The 22220-nt window shown below is 42.0% G+C and overlaps 1 protein-coding gene across 1 annotated transcript in view; it reads right to left on the minus strand.

Annotated features, from left to right (window-relative positions):
• Positions 1-22220, minus strand: part of MXRA8 (matrix remodeling associated 8) — a 53036-nt gene that overhangs the window by 15497 nt on the left and 15319 nt on the right. The window contains exons 2-7 of the mRNA XM_063436415.1: positions 10830-10853; positions 10055-10360; positions 7134-7235; positions 5854-6312; positions 4441-4599; positions 3627-3657 (exon numbers count right to left, since the gene is read on the minus strand). Coding sequence (XP_063292485.1) covers positions 3627-3657; positions 4441-4599; positions 5854-6312; positions 7134-7235; positions 10055-10360; positions 10830-10853 — 1081 coding nt within the window. The remainder of the gene's footprint in view (positions 1-3626; positions 3658-4440; positions 4600-5853; positions 6313-7133; positions 7236-10054; positions 10361-10829; positions 10854-22220) is intronic.

The following is a 22220-nucleotide window of genomic DNA, read 5'->3' on the forward strand; positions in this document are numbered from 1 at the left end:
GCGTGCGACATGTACCAGGGTACTTGAACGAGGTGGCTGATGCTCTGTCTCGCTTTCAGTGGTCCAGGTTCCAGACGGTGGCCCCGGAGGCGCTGGACGTGGGCCAGGCGTGCCCGGACGAGATGTGGCAGTTAGGAGCGTCATGCTTGGAGGACTTGTGAAAGCGTCGCTCGCACCGGCCACCTGGGCCGCCTACCCAGGTCTGGGGTGCATGGGAGCGTTCCTGGGACGGGCTGGGTAGGCAAGCGTCAGGGGAGCCACCGCTGGACGCCTTCCTGTGGTTCATCTTCCATTTGTTGGCAATGGCCTTTTGGTTCAAGCTCCGCGGGGGGGAGGACCTTACATGGGACCTTACAAGGTCTGGGGTGCATGGGAGCGTTCCTGGGACGGGCTGGGTAGGCAAGCGTCAGGGGAGCCACCGCTGGACGCCTTCCTGTGGTTCATCTTCCATTTGTTGGCAATGGCCTTTTGGTTCAAGCTCCGCGGGGGGGAGGACCTTACAAAAACTTTTGTTATACGGCAGGCTCTTAAGGGCTACCGGAGGGGACGTAGGGTGCCGGACGCTAGGCGCCCGGTGTCGGTATGGGTGCTGGGGGGTCTGATTCGGGCCTTGCCTGACATCTGCTTCGATGGGTTTGAAGTGGCTCTGTTTAAGGCGGCATTCCTCCTGGCCTTTTACGGGGCCTTCAGGATTGGTGAGTTGGTGAGTGCCACACGGTCGGCATCAGGAGGCATACAGGCATCGGGGGTTCGCATACTTGAAGGAAAGTTGGTGGTGCACCTGGCCAGGTCTAAGACTGACGTCAAAGGGGCAGGCAGGGACGTGACGTGACCCTGGGCCCCCTGCCGGTTTGACCTTGTGTCCAGTGGCTGCGGTGGTGCACTACGGAGGCCGATAGTGGATGGGTCGCTCTTGGTGCATGCGGACGGCTCGTCGCTATCCCGCTTCCAATTCACTAAAGTTTTCCGGATGGGCTTAGTACGCCTACGGCACCCACTCATTTCGCATCGGAGCAGCCACAGAGGCTGCGCGCCTGGGGTTGGGGGACGAACTGGTCAAGAGGATCGGGAGATGGGAGTCTGTCCGGTTTCGCTCTTATATTCGTTTGGGTTTATTGGAGTGCTAGCTAGGGCACAGGTGTATTTATACTCTGTTCTTTTCCTCCTTCCCCAGGTCGTGTTGCATGGATCGTGGGCCATTCCTTCGTCTTCTGGGCCGCCAGGAGGGCTGCAGCTCGAGCGAAAGGCCAGCAGCTGGGCTTTCCAAAGGACCAGTTGGCAATACAATGGCTTGGGTACAGGGGATATTGCTGGAGGGATATATGCGGGGTGGTGTTGCGGAAGGTGGAAAGCGGGGTAAGGCCCGACATGTTGGTACTGCATGCGGGGGGCAACGACTTGGGCCTCATTCCGCAACGGAGGCTAGTAAAGTGGATGAAGCAGGACCTTAACAGGCTGGTCGATCTGCTTCCCGGGGTCCATGTTGGTATGGTCGGAAGTAGTCCCGCGGCTGCGCTGGAGGCACGCCCGGGACTACGTGGCTTTGGATAGATGCAGGGGCAAGGTTAATAGTTTGATGGCTAGCTTCGTGAGGAAGTTGGGGGGAGTAGTGGTGAGACACTGGGATTTGGAAGGTGGTTTGCCAGGGTATTATCACCCGGACGGCGTTCACCTGTCGGCTGTGGGTTGGGACCTGCTGAACCTGGGGCTGCAGGAGGGGATGCAAAGGGCGCTCTTTCTTCGGGGTGGGGGAGCTCAGACAGCTTAAGGGGTCAAGGTCTGAGCCCGTGGCGGGTTAGGGAGCCGAGGAGGAGGAAATAGGCTCCCATGAGGAACGTCACGGACATGGAAATTGTGGTCACTGGTGGTTGGTAGGTTTCGAGTCCTGGAGGTGGCTCAGAACCTGGTGGGGTAGGGGTATCCGGGTATACCCCTACCGTGGTTATTTATGGTTGGCACTTAAATTGTTATGTTGGAGTAAGGTTGAAAATTGTTAAAGATATATATATGTGTTAGTATGTTGGGGGTCATTGCCCGTTATATTAAAAGAAGGATGCGGTTGCGAGGGAGGAGTATGGGGGCAATGACCCATATTTATATGTTAAATTATTATTATATTGTTATGATTGTTATTATTAATGATAACTTATTAAATTAATGGTTATAATGGTTAATAAAAGCTGTGGACAATTTTACCCATATACCCTAGTGTCAGCGTATTATTGGGTTAGGGATGTGGGTTTTTTTGTCCTAGGTTCCGACTGCCCATATGGCGACTATACACCTGTCATGTAGCCCCAAGGAGCCAAAGCACAGCTTAGCGGAGGAGGAACTTGACAGGGGTTAGGAGGCGGGCTTAGGAGGAGCCGGCCAGGACTGGGGGGTTGTGGGAAATAGGGGCTGGTCTACTTAAATAGGCAGCCATTTTAGTCAGAGCACATTTAATTTCTTACCTAGCCGAGTTTGTCCCACCCACCCTCCCTGGGGTTTTTTCAGATCACTAATGGTTTCCCGTTTTGTCACAGCGGCGGGTTAGGGAGCCGAGGAGGAGGAAATAGGCTCCCATGAGGAACGTCACGGACATGGAAATTGTGGTCACTGGTGGTTGGTAGGTTTCGAGTCCTGGAGGTGGCTCAGAACCTGGTGGGGTAGGGGTATCCGGGTATACCCCTACCGTGGTTATTTATGGTTGGCACTTAAATTGTTATGCTGGAGTAAGGTTGAAAATTGTTAAAGATATATATATGTGTTAGTATGTTGGGGGTCATTTCCCGTTATATTAAAAGAAGGATACGGTTGCGAGGGCGGAGTATGGGGGCAATGACCCATATTTATATGTTAAATTATTATTATATTGTTATGATTGTTATTATTAATGATAACTTATTAAATTAATGGTTATAATGGTTAATAAAAGCTGTGGACAATTTTACCCATATACCCTAGTGTCAGCGTATTATTGGGTTAGGCCTTGTATTAAAGGATCACTATAGTGTCAGGAAAACAAACTTGTGTTTCTGACACTATACAATCCTAAGGGTCCCCCCACCCTCGGGGTCCCCCTCCCACTGGGCTAAAGGGGTTAAAACCCCTTCAACCACTTACTCCCTCGGCACTGGTGACCTCTCCTACCCCGCCGACGTCAGCTCCTGATTGGAGCCGAATGCACATGCATGGCAAGACCCACACGCGCATTCAAACAGTCCATAGGAAAGCATTTCTCAATGCTTTCCTATGGACGTTCTGCACACTGAATGCAATTTTCGCATCCAGCATCGCAGAAGTGCCTCTAGCGGCTGTCAGGAAGACTAGAGGCTGGATTAACCCTGCAATGTAAACATAGCAGTTTCTCTGAAACTGCTATGTTTACATTGGAAGGGTTAGAACCTGGGGGACCTGGCACCCAGACCACTTCATTAAGCTGAAGTGGTCTCGGTGACTATAGTGGTCCTTTAAATATATCTGAGAATACAATGCTTTGTGAAGTGTTGTGTTAGTTCACACAGTTATAGAATTTTGAATTTTTGACAGGAGAAATGTGAGACATTTACTATAATAATTACACAAGAGGCTACAAACACTAAAAAATGGCTTATTGTTATAATAAAATCTGAATAATTACTCACCCTGCAGGCTTATCCAAGTTGTAAGCATACCCTAGAAAGAAATAGCAGAGTTCTGTTATACAAAACCACCTGAATTGAATTTCGAAGATTTGGCACATATTAAAAGGGAGTTGGATGCTCATACAAGAGAACTTGATCAAAGGAAATCTTCCAGACTAACTATTGAGCTGGCAATAGAAATGTTTAAGAACAAATCTGTAGAGTTATTTTGGAAAAGAAGAGATAAAAATGAAGAGACGAGAAAGGATATGTCTGATCTGCTAATTCATGGGGACTCCTTATGCCACCACTGGTTTGTCCCCCACGTAAGCAGGTGCATCATTTTTGCAAGTCTTCTTTTTTAATGTTGCTAGAATTAGTCTGGCAGGGGTTAGGGTGAAGACAGGCTGATACACGTACATGACATGTGCATCGCGCATTAATGTATGCATTTACTGGTCTGTGTGCACGTATGAGTGAATGAACAGGTTTATTTGTGTAGTGTGTCAGTGTGTGTGTGTGTGTGTTTGCATGGGTATATGGTAAACAATATTAATGCAATGAAATGTGTATTGCAAAAGTGATAATGTTACAAACACATTTTTTTATATTATATAATACGCGCCCAGCTCACCAGTCGTTAGCGTAGTGCTCGCTATTTATCATTGCAGCATAAAGTTGGATGGTCTAATCTGGAGAGCCCAATTTGACCAAAACCGAGGAGATGGCTCCCACAGGCTCTGCACCATAATCACTTTGCATCACACTAATAATTGTCCTGGTAGACTTTTATTCTGTTATTTGCCACGTGTTAGATGTTCGGAATGGCTCTTACCTCGTCTCCGATGCTTGCGGGTGATGAGGATCACAGCTGTTACTAGCAGAAGGAACAGTAACAAAGTTGCCAGGATGTATCCAAGTTGATGGAAGAAATGAATCCGACTTTCTGGGATTATAACGTTGATGACTTTGTTTTCCTGCACTCTTTTAGTTTCTAAGAATATGAAAACATTATAACAGACAGCATAAGCATAACACCCTTCAGAAGCACAAAAACATATCAAGCACAGGCGATGGAAAACGGCATATTTCTACAAATCAAAGAGTACGTGTGTGGGTACAGCGGGTACACATAAAACTATTATTAGTGGAAATTTAGCTGGGTCCATTTCAACTTTATACCTTGGTAAGTTTAATGCAAACACATCATCTTTGTACGTAGGGGCATTCATCTGGCCCTAATAAAAAAGATGGACAGAAAACAACATTTCCTTAAACAGTTTCCTTATGGCATTCTGACATCTGTGACTTGATATGCCTACAAAAAGGACTCCTCTACATTTTCACAGATAACATCTGCTCTAGAACCAGCAAAAAGCACTTGCAAGTGAATGAGCCAAGTTTCTTCCTGATCCATGAGTAAAATTTGTTATACTATTTACATTTAATTTCAGCATACTTTTGTTTTTCTTTAGGGGTGTATTGTTTGTTTGTTTTTTCTGTTTTTGTGTTTGTTTGTGTTTTTACAATTGAAATGTCCGATTTTGGATAGTCACCAGGAAAAGACCCTGTTGGGTGAATAACATTAATACCTACTCCTTTCCATTTCTTGTATTTTTTTTTTTTAATTTCTTTCCCCTATTTTCTGTTTAGCATAAAAGTTTATTCTTCGTAGTTGTTTGTTTAAAGACATGCTTATTTAGTTAGCTACGCAATAATGCTTTGTCAACCATAGCTTATACGGAAAAGTTAAAATGCAATCTAATATATTAATGTCATTTTATCATGCTCGTATAGTGTTTATGTGTTTGCGTTGCCCAATAAACCATATATCACAAAAATAAACAAAACTGGAGAATGGACAGACCTACCTTTAGATAGCATTATACACACCGGTTTAGGAATTCAGTTATACTGTTCTGCTCTACAAGGTAATATATTTTCCCGAATCCTATGTCAATTCCTGGAATGTACATTTCTCAACTCTAGCTACTTTCTTTAAAATTGTTGTCAGCACGTTTGGTGTGCCCTAAAACCACAGATTCTGATACTTGAAAAACAACTTGAATCAAAGTGACAAACTTGTCTTACCCCCGATAATACTAAAATTATTTAAAGAGAACTTTTACTATACAATTACTTAAGGTTAAGGGTGTACCCCTTCTCCATTGCCAGGCTATTGTCAAAGAGTTGTTGCAGTGGCCACATGGCTGTGTACAATGTGTGTTTCACTTCCACCCAACATTACCTACAGCTGGAGGAGGATCTCGGTTTGTTTTGGTAGGTGGTTCTACTTGCTGTGGAGGATCAGTCACAAGCAGGTGGAAAATTCTTCGCTCATGAAGTCCGCAGTAATGATGATGAAGGTGGCACGAGTATGTTCCTTCATCTCCTCGACTCAAGTTTGATATAAAAAGTGAGAAATCTCCCTGCGAAAAGGCTGAATCAGTCACATTCATCTTTTTCCTGATGAAGAGTGGTCCGTATGATCGTCGTTCTCCTGACGCATACATGTCGATAAGGCGATCAGCTCGGTCATGTGGAATCCCTGGGGCTTGGCGGTCCCAGTGTACCACCTGTTGGTCCCCCTCACTATGACGGTCAATCCACATCTGTTTCCAATTTTCACAGGGCAACATAGCTGTGGTACCTATGAGAGCAACGACAACCACCTTTTCTCCATCCCAGTACATTTTCACTCTCTTTTCTGAAAAGAAGAAAAACATACATAAAACATTGCACATGTAGGCAACATTTTTCTTTTGATGTATTCGCTTTTGCAATACAAGGCAAACAGACCATCTGTGCAAAAGCTGAATTCCTCTAGTGAGCTAATTCTCTCATAAAACAAATGAACAAAGAAGCCTTTCCATTGGAACTTTTTTTTTTTTTTGGCAGAAAAACAAAAAACAAAATAACTAATTTATTATTCTTACAGATTTACAAACCAATAAAAATAAAATAAAAAAAATAACATATTTAAAAAGCATATTTTTTGAAGTGAGGAATGTTTTAAAGATGCATGTGATTCCAATTATTATAAAGAATAAAGCTTAGTAGAACATAATCAGGAACTGATGATGATTCACTCAGCTGCAAATTATCAGGAACTGATTTTTGCTTTCTCAAAAAAGCCAAAGATGAGAAACCCCCAAATTCAGTGGACAATTCCCAGCAGTTCACCAACGCCACATTCACCAGTTTTACATCCCTCTCCCTCTGGCATACCGTATGATTTTGCAAATTGTACCAAGTGGTGGTATCAAGAAAGCCTCATAAGTGACCATTTTTACAGTTCTTCACAATTATTACTTATCCTGCAGGCTCAGCATTTTCCATAAAGTGTCATTTTATCATATTTTGAAATTTGATGTTTACACGTGACTTCCCGATGTCCTATTCCATTTGACTGCTGCAATATCTGGACTGTTGCTAATCTGTTTGTTATTAAAAGTGATGCAAGTCAGCATATTTGGATGATGGGGGATTGAAGTGCCCTTGTTTTCCAAATTTCGGTGATATACCCACCTGACTTGGTAGTGTTCAGTTGAACTTTCACATTTTCAGCCAACTGGCAATAGTGATGATGAAGATTACAAGTGTACAGTCCTTGATCGACTGAAGAAACGTCTACAAGAAAAAATAATGATACAGTTGCAATTATGTATTATCTAATGGATAGTTCTACAAAGTAATATAATTAATTGTCACATCTCTCATGCTTCCTTTTATTTTTTATTTTTTTATTATTATTTGGAAGTATGTATGGTAGCAATGTTGGTTATTTTAGAGGTACCTCGAGTTTAAATGTCACAAATCTTCCATTTCTCTTATATTTGTCCTGGTTTCATCACTAAATGAGTTTCACAATGTGGATAGTCAATCCAATAAACAATATATGTTAACTGGTTGGCACGGTGATTAAGACTGCTTGTGCGTTGCATGTTAAACAAAAAAAAAGTTTATTGCCAAAAAACTTGTCTCTCTCATAATTGAGGCTAACAGTCAGCAATTGATTTGTTTTGCAAACCAAAACACTTTGTCAAGATTAAAATGAGGCCTAGGTTGGATACAAAGTCTTAATTTGCAAACAGTACAAGAAACCAATGAGTTCATGGGAAAAATATACAAATCTCAATTATTTTAGAAGAATATGAGATATTAATAAAATACTGTATATTGTAAATAAATGTTACTTCTGTAATGCGTTCTGAAAAATACAGGATTTGGCTGCATTTGGCTGCAGTGTAGGGTTTTTTTTTTTTAAATTCTTTATTTTTATTGTGCATGGGGTAAAAAAAACATCTTACGATGCCACAACAGCATATGTAAGTACATTGACAACACGTTAAGTCACAGGTATGGCATTGAGGTACTGGCACCTTTTGAGATATAGTTAGTAGAGACAATTATAATTCACTACGCTTGTGGTTCTTCAGCAGTGAGTGTAAGATTAAACATGATATACTAGCTAACCACTGATTTAGTAGTAATCGTGCATTTTGCTAAGGGAGGCAAAGTGACAGTGGCGTTAGCAGTGTAGGTTTTTTAACCCCTTAAGGACACATGACGTGTGTGACACGTCATGATTCCTTTTTATTCCAGAAGTTTGGTCCTTAAGGGGTTATAAGAACACATAAGGCACACACATATTTTCATTTACATGTGTAGGCCGTATTTCATTTAATTAAAGGGTCACCCAGACCACTTCAGCTCAATGAATTGGTCTGGGTGCCAGGACCCCCAGGTTTTAACCCTTCAGATGTAAACATAACAGTTTCAGATTAACCCTGTTATGTTTACATAGCAGGGTTAATCCAACCTCTAGTGGTTGTCTTCTTGACAGCCGCTAGAGGTGCTTCTGCGACGCTGGATGTGAAAATCGCATCCAGCGTGCAGAACGTCTATAGGAAAGCATTGAGTAATGCTTTCCTATGGACTGTTTGAATGCGCATGGGGCTCTTGCCGTGCATGTGCATTCCGCTCCACTCGGGAGGGGAGGAGAGGACACCAGCGCTGAGGGAGCCCGGCGCTGGATTAAGGTAAGTAGCTGAAGGGGTTTAAACCCCTTCAGTGCCAAGGAAGGGGGACCCTGAGGGTGGGGGGTTTGTTTTCCTGACACTATAGTGATCCTTTAAGCTCTGAGTTTATTTATGAGCAATTTTATTCTTTTTTTCTATAAATAATTGATGTCCATTTTTCCACTTCACCTATCTATTTCTTCTTAACCTGCAGCGATAATTTATTTGCTACAAATAGTATAGCTATGTATGTTGTCATCGCTGACATCTGTAGAATAATCAGGTGCTACAACATGCACTCTTTGTATTTGATGAGAATGCATGAGTGCCTGCAATAGATTTTATTCTTGGAAAAACTAAAAAATAATAAAATGGAAAAAGGAAACAAAATCCCCAGCATGGTTTATTTGACCTAATATCCCCAATCAAGAATTCTGTAAATCCAGCTAGTTACAGCTGGGTTTGACATGGGCAATACTACTTTCTTCTGAAAAATTATATATAATTACTTTTGCATGAACCTCTTCTTAGTTTTGTATGTTTTTATGCATTGTCTTTATTAGTGATTCTCAACTCAGTCGCAAAGGCACACCAACAAGTCTGGTTTTGTCAATATCTTCATGAAACTGAAGAAGGAAATATCTAAACCCTGGACCACTGGTGTTCCTTGAGAACCGAGTTGGGAACAGTTGATCAATAAAATCCATTAAATCAAGGGGATTAAATGCAGCCTGGGGAATTTGGTTTTGGTTTATATATTTGTTTTAATTTGCCTGCATACTGCTCTTGTGACCTGTTTCGCCTTTCTCTCTGGTACATTATTAAAAAGTCTAGTAAAAGTTTATGGCAGTAAGAAGGTACTCAATATATAGTCCTTGTTTTGGTCAAGTAATGGCAGTCACACGATATAACATTTGTATTTCTTTTGCGATGCTTTATTGAATCAATACGATATGGCAATGTTTGCACCAACACACCCTGTTAAATGTTTGCACCAACAACACAAAACCTGTTAAAGGGATATTTTAGCCATCTTACCACTATTGTTAGCTCAGAGTGACAGCTGAAGCCCTCAATGATTTTTCATAAACAATCTATGTCCAAGATTGACTGTTGGCTGATCTAATAATGACCTCAGCCATCAATCAGGAGATGCTAGTTAATATTCTTATATTTTTAAGTTATGAAAAATGACCATCAAATATTGACTATGAAACAGTTTTCAACATCACATGAAAATGAAATTCCTGGGAAGCTGAATTTTTGAGACTTGGTGGATCTTTCATCTACACAAGTGGGCGAGTACCCACTATTATTCAGAATATGACCAACTGAAGACTTTCTTCTTTTCTTCTTTTTTTTGTGAATTGTATGAAATGGATTTGAGTCCAAGGCTAGAAAGGATTTCTAACAGTAAATATTCAATACCTTTGATAAGTAGGGAAAAATTGCCATCTTTGAAAGCTGATGTTGAAACTTGGATCCGATCTCTGTTGTGGCCATTGTAGATACGGATCTCCCCAGCTGAAAACATATCCAGAAGACGTTCACCACGGTGTACTCCTTTGCTACTGTACAGATCCCAGTGCAAAACGCGTTGTCTATCCAATATATTGTCTTGTGTCCACACTATCCGGTAACTCTGGCATACAAGCTGAGCTTGGGACCCAACATGGGCACTGATGTTTGACACAGAAACTACCACACTTTCTGGATTCTCCAGGCTTGCAGGTACTATGGACAGTAGTAGGAAACAGAGTTGTAACTGAGAGATAAATTAATTCTAGAATGTTTTCATGTTTTGGCAGAGGGCACATATACCATAACATAAGCATGTATTCTAAGTTAAACTTTGAAGCCACAGATACAACCTTGTATGGGTAAACAGAAGTGACAGTGCCAAACCCAAAAAAGCAGACACTTTTCAGAATTTTTATTTTGAAAAGTGGGTGTAGCCCTATAAAGACTTTGATGCGGCACCATCTGTTGTTTAAAGAGTGGTTATGTTCAATAACTCTGATTTGCATATATTTGCATATCTGTAAAACGCAGGAAAAATGCTCTGCGATTTGTATTGTATATATTTTCTTGATGCCCCATTATGTGATAGTTATGTATTTTTATTTTTAAACCTATACATTTGCTTGTAACTCTACCATTTCATTTTCCATAAAGTAATTCAAATTATATAAATATCTCTCACCTGAGTAGAGGTAAACAACAGGACCTGAAAAAGACACAAAGATGAGTACAGATAGATCGATCCATTTAAGAATAGTTTGGATTCTTTATTGCGCTTGTCAAATCTTTGTTATACATATGAACATTTGTAGAGTTGGATATGATATGGATATAGCAAGTTGCATATGAGGTTTTGGTGGTTCCTTAATAAAGATCAATGGGAATCCTTGCCATGGTGAACAAAACTGGATCTGCTTTGATTTAACTTGGTTGATACGATTCAGTGGATAAAGTATTGGACAAAAACTAACAGCATGGTATGTGTTCCTCCAAGTATCACCAATCAAACCCAGTAGCTAATTACGCATATCATTACAACACGACCATGTGTCAGGAAAAGCATACTTGCAACAAACCAATAACATATACAGACACATATTATTGTTGGAGAAAGTCTGTGGTCTTTTTTATTTGCTCAATCAAAACCTTCAATTGGCAAAAATAACTTTTAAACAAATGTATTACTGATTATACATGATTATTTACACCATAAGCACCATAATGCTCAACTTTCTCTAATAAACGGGCAGGTGAAAGTTCAATTACCAAATAATTATCAGGATTGAATATCAATACACTCAAACCTGAGACAGAGAAGAAGAAGAAGATAAGATAAAGCATATTTTTGGTCCTTAGAGTGGCTGGGCTTAACACAATAGTACAAGATAAGCAGAGAATGTCAGCAAAGGGAATAGCATAGAAAAAGACAACAATAAGATGAAGCAGAGACAACAATAGGATGAAGCAGAGCCCAGGTTGGGATAATGGATATCAGTGTTGTCAGGGTAAGTTAAAGTTAAAATCAGGAACGCAAACTGAAAAAAGAATTCACATGGGCACTAACACCACTATAGGGCATTGTAAAAAGTATGAACGGAGTTTATACAGGTTCAGGAAACTGTCTGTTATCCAGGGTGACTTTCCTGCATCAGGGTGCCGGTGTTGTTGAAAGTTTTAAAGAAGCAGGGTTCAGCATGAAAAATGACGCGGGAATGATGAGGTAGTGACTTCATTATCGGTGGTGAATACTGTATCAAAATCTACATAGGAAGACACGACCAGAGCACAAGCAGACCGAGAGTGCAACACAGAGACAGGGACCATAACAATAATAAGACCACAACAGGAATCATTAATATTTATTTTTTTACAACATTATAAAATTAAAGGTTCGGCGTGAGAGTTGACCATCTTTCGTTCATCTTGACTTTTTTGGCGATCCGTGTGATTTACTTCCTAGACTGCCACTATTTATATCAGTGATTCTGCGCTGTGACAGCAACACTGGGATATTCTTAGTGGGCTGCCGTGCGCAAGCGTATTTTTAATTTCTCGCACTTTGCTCCTGGCTTGTTGTAGCTGAATATGTGTGTGAGTTTGTTTAGGCTACCTTAATGTTTTTTATTCCATCACACATCTGAGAAGAACTAGAGAAGAATGTACGTGGTAACATCACGGTATGCAAGTTCTCCTGTAATTATAACATCTTTGGCATTCTGCTGCAAAATGCTAACACTGCTATATTAAAGACATGGCTAGAACAAAGGTATAATCTTGCAGTGGAACCCATCATTAGCATTATTATGTTCTACCACAAGACTCTAAACATCTGTACAACATAATCGTGTGCGCGGTTGGCTCCAGTATAATACAGTATGTGTTTCCACGTTGTGTGTGTTCCTTATTAAAGGGAACGTAGCTCTTACGGAAGTGTGTGTATATAGACACGCACACACACCCACACACACGCATACGCACACACGCACACACACTCTGATAATGTGATCTATTCAATATTTTGTGGCCAGATGATATTTCCATATCTCACAGGGATGATGTCACCATCTTAATTATTATTCCCATAGTGGATTATGTGATCCCTCTAAATTACAGGCTTTTAGAGTCCCCTAAGCACGCATGCTGGAATTTGCTTTGTGTCTACCCTTGAGAATAAAGAAGGACCTCCCCTCTACTCCCATTCCACAAGCCTATGCCAAGATATCAGCCATTATACTGACATTGGCTGTTACTCAGGAAAGGAGGCCTCAGCTAAGCAGACTCACATAGGAACTGATTTGGTGGAGATGATATGGGACTGTGTTCTTGTCACTCTGAAAAAGTGAGTGACTGCGCATACATTTCCACTGTGCCAACCAATGTGGGTTGTGGGAGGCAACAATTAGCTAAATAATATGTGTCTCAGAGAGAGTAATGTGTACATTATGAGCAGGGCTGGACTTGCCTACCAGGAAAATTCCTGGTCAGCCGCCTGCCCTGGGGCCGCAGTGACCTGTGCCCACCGCCGGATATGCGCATTGAGCGTGTGATGTCATAACCGGCGGCTGCACGGCGGCCCTACAGTGTGCAGAGTGGCTCGCTGCGTGCCGAGCAGGCCAGCCACTCCCCTTTCCTTCTGCTCGCAGTATAGCCTACTTGAGCACAGAAGATTGTGGAACTGGAGGATCTTGTGAGGTAGGCTAGAAGGGGCCTGGAGGACCTTCTGGTATTGCATTAAACTGGAGGTAGGGGGAGGGAGTGATGTATTACATTAGGGGAGGGGGGTTAGGAAAGGCAGTGTATTGAATGGGGGTAGCAGGGGAGGGCAGTGTATTGAATTGGGGTAACGGGGAGGGCAGTGTATGGAATTGGGGTAGCAGGGGAGGGCAGTGTATGGAATTGGGGTAGCAGGGGAGGGCAGTGTATTGAATTGGGGTAGCAGAGAGGGAGGGCAGTGTATTGAATTAGTGGAGGGGGGAAGAAGGGCCGTGTATTAAATTGAGGGGAGGGGGATGGAGGGCAGTGTATTAAATTTGGGGAGAAATAAGCGCAGTGTATTAAATTGCGGGGGAGGGGAGAGAGGGCAGTGTATGGAATTGGGGAAGCAGGGGAGGGAGGGCAGTGTATTGTATTGGGAGCGGGACGAGAGAGGGCAGTGTTTGAAATTGGGGGAGATGGAGAGTATATTAAATTAGGGGTAGGGAGAGGGGGAGTATATTAAATTGGGGGCAGGTAGAGGGGGAGTGTATTAAATTAGGAGAAAGCAGCGGGGAAGAAGGGCAGTGTATAAAATGTGTTGTGCTAATAGTCTTTAAACTCATAAATATTATACAAAAAACTGTGCAACAGTGTGGGCGCTAAACAGCATGCAGTTATGAACACTGTGGAATGAATCACTCCAAATTCCACCACAGACAAAATTATACAATAAAAAGGAAAGTGCTCAGCGCAAAATATAGAAGCAGTATTTAATAATCTAGCTCCCAGGGTTCACACCACCCAATGTGTAGAAAAAGTGAGTATAGATATAGCTAGGGTTAGGAATGAAAACAGTGATATCGCTTCGTCCTGGAATAATAAACAGAAACAACACTCTCATAGAGTAGTATAGTAGTATAGGTGCACCTGAGGAAGATGCAGATTTTAGCGTTGAAACGCGTTGTGCTGTTGGAGACACTTATTGTATGTCCAAATTTTTTTTATTTTGTTATAATAAATATATTTTAAACCAAGAAGCTGGTGCTCTCCATCAAATTCCCTGAATACCTGGTATTCCTGCAATGGGACCTGCATTATTTGATTATGCCTTACTACCTGAGCGAGTTTGTTAACAGGCTCATTAAAATGTGAGCTGAATACCTAAAGAATACACTAAGTGACCAATCTGGGATATTACTATACTAGTCTATGAGAGTGTTGTTTCTGTTTATTATTCCAGGAAGAAGCAATATCAGTGTATATATTCTTAGGTATATCTATATCTCACTTTTTCTACACATTGGGTGGTGTGAACCCTGGGAGCTAGATTATTAAATACTGCTTCTATATTTTGCGCTGAGCACTTTACTTTTTATTGTATAAACTCATAAATATGTCTTTTTTTTGTATGGTTTGATTTTTTAAATTTTATTATATGCCTCCCTCTTCAGCCCTTATTCACCCTACACAACAGCCCCATAAATACATACTAAAGACCCTTACACACACATAGCAGCACTAATGTAAACTCACTGTAGCCCCATACACAGGGCCGGCGCGTCCATAAGGCGGCACAGGCGGCCGCCTTAGGGCGCACCGGCCCGGGGGGCGCAAATGTCGGGGTGACCGGCAGGAGGGAAGCGCACAGCTCCCCTCTCCTGCCGATCACTTCTTGTAGTTGGCTGAGCGGCAGCAGCATCCCCACAGACCAATTTTCCTTCCTGCCGCGGACTGTGTGGAGGGGGCGGGGATATGAACACGTCATATCCCTGCTCCCTCTGTAGCACACAGCGCGCCCAGCAGGGGCGGAGCTACCGCTGGCCACCTTCATGTGAGCATGGGAGGACTTCCTCCCAAGAAGACTGCAGATAGGAGGGGGGCTGGGCAGGACTAGCTCCAACTCCCAACTACCTGAGCCAGCAGTCCCCAGGTAAGCCACCCTCCTGTCTTTGGCTAGAAAAGTGTATTTTTTGATCAGCATGTGTGTGTGTGTATGTCTGTCTGTTAGTGTGTCTTTGTGTGTGTGTGTGTGTATGTCTGGCAGTGTGCCTGTATGTCTGTCAGTGTGTCTGTGTGTGTTTCTGTCTGTCAGTGTGTCTGTGTGTGTTTCTGTCTGTCAGTGTCTTGTGTGTTTCTGTCTGTCAGTGTCCATGTGTGTATGTCTGTCAGTGTCCATGTGTGTATGTCTGTCAGTGTGTCTGTGTGTGTCTATATGTCTGTCAGTGTGTCTGTGTATGTCTGTCTGTTAGTGTGTGTGTGTGTGTGTGTGTGTGTGTATGTCTGTCAGTGTGCCTGTATGTCTGTCAGTGTGCCTGTATGTCTGTCAGTGTGTCTGTGTGTGTTTCTGTCTGTCAGTGTGTCTGTGTGTGTATATATCTGTCTGTCAGTGTGTCTGTGTGTGTTTCTGTCTGTCAGTGTCTTGTGTGTGTATGTCTGTCAGTGTCTTGTGTGTGTATGTCTGTCAGTGTCTTGTGTGTGTATGTCTGTCAGTGTGTCTGTATGTCTGTCAGTGTGTCTGTATGTCTGTCAGTGTGTCTGTATGTCTGTCCGTGTTTGTGTGTATCTGTATATGTGTGTCTGTCTATCTGAATGTGTATCTGCATATGTGTCAGTGTGTGTATCTTCGTGTATGTGTATCAGTGTGTGTGCGTGTGTGGCAGTGTATGTGTATATGTGCATACATCTCAACATTCAAACACCAACACTACACACAAATAACCACCTGCATGCAAACTTCAACACTACATACAAACACCCCTGCATTCAAATGTCAACACTACATACAAACACAGACACCAAAATTATATATAAACAAACACCTGCATTCAAAAACCCAACACTACACGTAAATGCATGCTTGCATTCAAACGCAAACACTACATACAAACTCACCCCTACATTCACACAAACATACTCCATACAAACACATGCTTACAGTCAAACACACAAATACTGCAACGTGCTAAATACAATCCTGCAAGCATGGGGAATCGGTAGAGCCCCAGCTTTCAAAGCATTGTTGAAGTTGCACGACAGATGGGGATCTATCTTTTAGCCATCCTGTGTACATACACAGACCGTCATACAGTCTGTATATCTCTGTATGACGATCTGTGTATGTATTCAAAAGGAATAAACGCAGGCAACACTATAATAGTAATAATGGTATATTTATTGATAGGTGAACCACCCCAAAGAAAGTGCAACGTTTTGGCTCAGCAGAGCATTATTGCATGATTAAGGCTCTGCTGAGCTGAAACGTCACACTTTCTATGGGGTGGTTCACCTATCAATAAATATACCATCCTTACTATTGGAGTATTGCCTGCGTTTATTCCTTTTGAAGACTTTACCGGTGGATCCAGCGATGACTGCCTGACACGGAGCACCTATCACTGTGGATGGCCGGAGCATTTACACGGTATCAGTGTGCAGGGTTCTTTGTTTGTCTGTGTATGTATGTCTCTGTATGCCTTGTCTGTATGTCTCTTTATGACTGTCTGCGTATGTATGTCTCTGTATCACTGTGTATGTATTTCTCTATATGCCAATATCTGTTTCTTTGTCTGTGTCTGTATTTTTGTGTGTGCCTGTGTCTGTATGAATGTATGTTTGTGTTTGTACGACAATGTACCTGTATGTGTAAATTGTATGACTGTGTTTGTTTGATTGTGTGCCTTTTATGACTGTGTGTCTGTATATCTTTGTGACTGTGTGCCTGAATAATTATGTCTGTGTGCTTGTATGGCTATGTGTCTGTATGTTTGTGTATTTGTGCATGTATGTATTTTTGCCTGTATCTATGTCTATGTCTATATGGGAGAAAAAGAGAGATAGAAAAGGACTGGGGGGAAGAAAGGGGCTGACGGGGAAGAAATACATAAGATGGGTTGTATGAGACACACTAAAGGGGGGTGCAGGCACAAAGGGACCAGAGGGGTAAGAGAGTGGATATGCAACACTAATGGGGTAAAATTCAAAAGGGGGGCTACGAGACACAGAGGTGAAGATGCATTGGATTGTTTTGGGTGCGGGGGAGGGGGGCGTCAAAATGCATCTTCGCCTGTGTAGTCAAAAATCCTAGCACCGGCCCTGCCCATACACAGACTACAGTCCATACACATAAACATTAGATACACGTGTACGCACACTACAGCCCTTAGATGCACACACACCCTCTATACACACACTACACCACATAGACCAGGGGTCTGCAACCTTTAAGACAAAAAGAGCCACTTGGACCAGTTTCCGAAGAAAAAAAAAAAACTGGGAGCCGCAAAACCATTGCGACATTTAAAACAATTTTTCTTTTCTTGCCTTTATCCATGGCTGGCCTACCGGGGGTCCAAAACAGGGGCGTAATTAGAAATCAGAGGGCCCCATAGCAAAATCAATGCCCCAAAATGCCATAGAAAATTAATCAGGGCCCCAGTCTACTATAAATCATAATCAGTGCCTGATGTAAATAATAATTAATAATGAGGGCCCAATGTCATCCTCGTCATTATAAAAAGAACTTTTTTTGTCACTTTTTTTTCCTTCTGATTGCTTAAAAAGATGACAACAAAGTATTAGTAACCCAGCTACTAAGGATTATGGCTGCGCTATGCTCAGTTACCCTTTATGTATTATGGTCACAATTGTCCACAAAAGCTGGTTATGCGTAACACATTTCATTTCATTATTATGACTGATCATACAGTTTACTACAGCAGATTTCAAGTAGTATCTATTAACAAGTATTAACATGCCTCCTAACATTTCAAATGGACAAAGGAATACTTGAAGAACAATATATCTTATTTATACAGACCGATTTCTAACCACATTTATTGTAGTTTAAAGACACATTACTGGGAGTATTATTACTGGGAAGCTCTGTTATACACTCAGACACATTACTGGGAGTATTATTGCTGTGGAACTCTGTTATACACTCAGACACATTACTGGGAGTGTTATTGCTGTGGAGCTCTGTTATACACCCAGACACATTACTAGGAGTATTATTGCTGTGGAGCTCTGTTATACACCCAGACACATTACTAGGAGTATTATTGCTGTGGAGCTCTGTTATACACTCAGACACATTACTGGGAGTGTTATTGCTGTGGAGCTCTGTTATACACCCAGACACATTACTAGGAGTATTATTGCTGTGGAGCTCTGTTATACACCCAGACACATTACTAGGAGTATTATTGCTGTGGAGCTCTGTTATACACTCAGACACATTACTGGGAGTATTATTGCGGTGGAGCTCCGTTATACACTCAGACACATTACTGGGAGTATTATTGCCGTGGAGCTCTGTTATACACTCAGACACATTACTGGGAGTGTTATTGCTGTGGAGCTCTGTTATACACCCAGACACATTACTAGGAGTATTATTGCTGTGGAGCTCTGTTATACACCCAGACACATTACTAGGAGTATTATTGCTGTGGAGCTCTGTTATACACTCAGACACATTACTGGGAGTATTATTGCGGTGGAGCTCCGTTATACACTCAGACACATTACTGGGAGTATTATTGCTATGGAGCTCTGTTATACACTCAGACACATTACTGGGAGTATTATTGCGGTGGAGCTCTGTTATAAACTCAGGCACATTACTGGGAGTATTATTGCTATGGAGCTCTGTTATACACTCAGACACATTACTGGGAGTATTATTGCTATGGAGCTCTGTTATACACTCAGACACATTACTGGCAGTATTATTGCTGTGGAGCTCTGTTATAAACTCAGGCACATTACTGGGAGTATTATTACTGTGGAGCTCTGTTACAAACTCGGACACATTACTGGGAGTATTATTGCGGTGGAGCTCTGTTATACACTCAGACACATTTATTGTAGTTTAAAGACATACTACTGTCAGTATTATTTTGGTGGAGCTCTGCTGTAGACTCACCAACAAAATGGAGCTCCTAGAAAAGAGGGGCAATGATGATAGAAATGAGTGACAAAGGAATTTGGGAAATAGGGACTTCTCCTCCTAAATAGGAATACTTGGGATTTATGTTTTATTATATGATATAAATTACACTTTAAAAAAAAAAAAAAAAAAAAAATACATTGTACACTAGTGGCACATTAAATTGGATAAAAATGTCTTTAAGTTCTGTCTGTGTAAGTGTGTGGGCCGGGCTCCCCCCCCTCCCCCCCTGAGGCATCACTTCACTTACCTCACACTGGTGCCTGGCACGCTGCTGCTGCTGCTGCTGCTGCTGCTGCTGACGGGAGTCTGGACGGATGTCATCTTCCTCCTCGCAGTCGTAGACCTGCATGCGCGCCGCTGCCCTCCGATCTGACAGCGGGCGGGAAGGAGACGTCAGGACGGTGCGTAACTACAGCGCCCGCCACAGTGGGGAGTGTCAGGGCGCACAATGCGCCTCCTCCCCTCCCTAGTATCCGCCCCAGAGCCGCGGCAAAGGTTCAAAAGAGCCACATGCGGCTCCGGAGCCGCGGGTTGCCGACCCCTGACATAGACCGATCACATACACTACACCCTCTAGACTCACAAACACTCTCTATAGTCCCTTAGACTCACACACTACAGCCCATATACAAACACAAACTACCCTGAAACACAAACTACAGCCCCTATACATAAAAATACACATTACAGCTCCTGTAACACGCTACGGCCCCTAGATACACCTACACAAGAGTCCCGATACACAAATATGCACACTACACCCTCTAGAAGTACTACATGTCTTATTATGGGGGGGAACAGTAGCAAGCATGTGCAAGAAAGCAGGTCTACGTTCTGGGGAATTCCCCCGAACATAGATCATAGGGCAAGGAATCCCACAAATCTATGCTCGAGGAAACTTCCCCGAACATAGATTAGCTTGCTAGCGCATGGAATCCCGCTAATCTATGTTCTAGGAAAATTCCCCGAACATATATTAGCGAACTAGCGACTACGACTTATTTTCTGGGTAGGGCTTATATTAGGAGCATCCCCCAAAAATAAGCTAGGGCTTACTTTTGTGGGATGTCTTATTTTCGGGGGATTAAGGTAGTAGCATTTACTCAAGACATAAGGTTCACTCTCTTCATTCTCTTCACTTTATCTAGGGATATAACCCATTAATTTCTAATTAGTGGGTTAATAGAAGATCCAAGGAGACATCTGACTGCTATTTTGGGGTCAAGAACCTAATTTTTTCCTAGTTTGTTGCAAAATTGGAGGCGTTTCAGACTAGGTTTTTTTGCCTTCTTTTGGATCAACAGCAAAAACATATGTGAGGAAGGCTGAACTTGATGGATGCAAGTCTGTTTTCAGCTATGTAACTATGTAACTATATAATCCAGCCAGTGAACAAAGTACAAAACTACAATATTCTGTGTTTTAGTGTTACAAGGGATAATACTCGCAGGGTCACACACTTTGATTAAAAACAGGTCCTTATTGGTTATCAGGATATAGGCCTTTAAATGAGCCGGCTAAAGGCATCCCACCAGTTTTGCTTTTAACAGAGCTGTATGGGTTTGCTCTGAATTCAACAGCAATCTATTAATCAGAGCTGCGGGGAATTGCGGGGAGGAAAGGATTGTGTACATTTTACTATCCATTAACCCCTTAAGGACCAAACTTCTGGAATAAAAGGGAATCATGACATGTCACACATGTCATGTGTCCTTAAGGGGTTAAATAAATGAAACATTTTATTATACAATGTACTCAGTCAAAAAGTACATCCCTGTGGCTTTCACATTTTAACTGGCACAAAAATGAGATCAAAGGCATATTCACTTTCCTAAACCCCAGGGCAATGTTAAATCTGTGGGAATATGTTCTGAATAAAAGTATTAAATAAATTATGGGTACCAAAATGCCCCCAAAACCACCTATCTGTACACACCTGTCTGGAACCCAAATCTAACACAACCATAATGCATGGTTACTTTTAAATTAAATTACAATAACCTTTATAGAAGTGGAATATTTGTATATTATTATTATTATTATTTATAAAGCGCCAACAAGTTCCGTAGCGCTATATTATATAGAAGTATCCTGTATATAACAAGTAATCTTTTTTGTGCATGTAAGTAAAATGCCATGCTTTCTGGTTTTATTTCATTGAACTGAATATTTGTCATGGCAAACTGTACAAAAAAACAATAAAGGGCAAAGCATTGACATGGTGAGTTACAAGTGTCCCAACTAATAATAACTCAACTTATTCAACCAGTATCAACACGCAAAGAAGGGGCAATAACACAACAAACAACTACTATACAGTTCACTGGTATGAAATATTTCAAATTGTGCACCACAGTTGTTACTGCCATCAAACTTTTCAATAATTCAATATGCTTTACGTATTAAACGACCACAAACATCATCAAGGCCACTTCATCTCAATAAAGTGGTCTGGGTGCCTAGTCCTGCCCTTTTAATCCTGCATTAAAACAATTTCAGTTTTTTAGAACATGCACTGCTTGTATTACAGGGCATTTATATAGCGCCAACTTATTCCGCAGTGCTTTGCAGTATTATAAGTGGCAAATTTAACATGATTTAAATAAATTAGATTATTACAAAATGTTACAGGAACAATAAGTTGATAAGGACCCTGCTCGAACAAGTTTTTTAAGTCCTCCTCTAGTAGTTGTCTTCCTGACAGCCACTACGGTCGCTACCGCAAATATTCGGCCATGTGATGCAGAAGCCCCCATAAGAAAGCATTGATTTAATTCTTTGCTATGAGAAGCTTGGATGTGGACGTGGTGTTCACTGCGTCTGTGCAGCAGGTCCCCAGAATCCTCAGGTCTATGAAGAGCATTGGACGGGACCATCATGAAGGAGGCCAAGCCTTCTCTGTGATGATGTAACTTGAAACCAGCA

Source organism: Pelobates fuscus, chromosome 11 (assembly GCF_036172605.1).
Source record: "Pelobates fuscus isolate aPelFus1 chromosome 11, aPelFus1.pri, whole genome shotgun sequence".
NCBI classification, from domain to species: domain Eukaryota; kingdom Metazoa; phylum Chordata; class Amphibia; order Anura; family Pelobatidae; genus Pelobates; species Pelobates fuscus.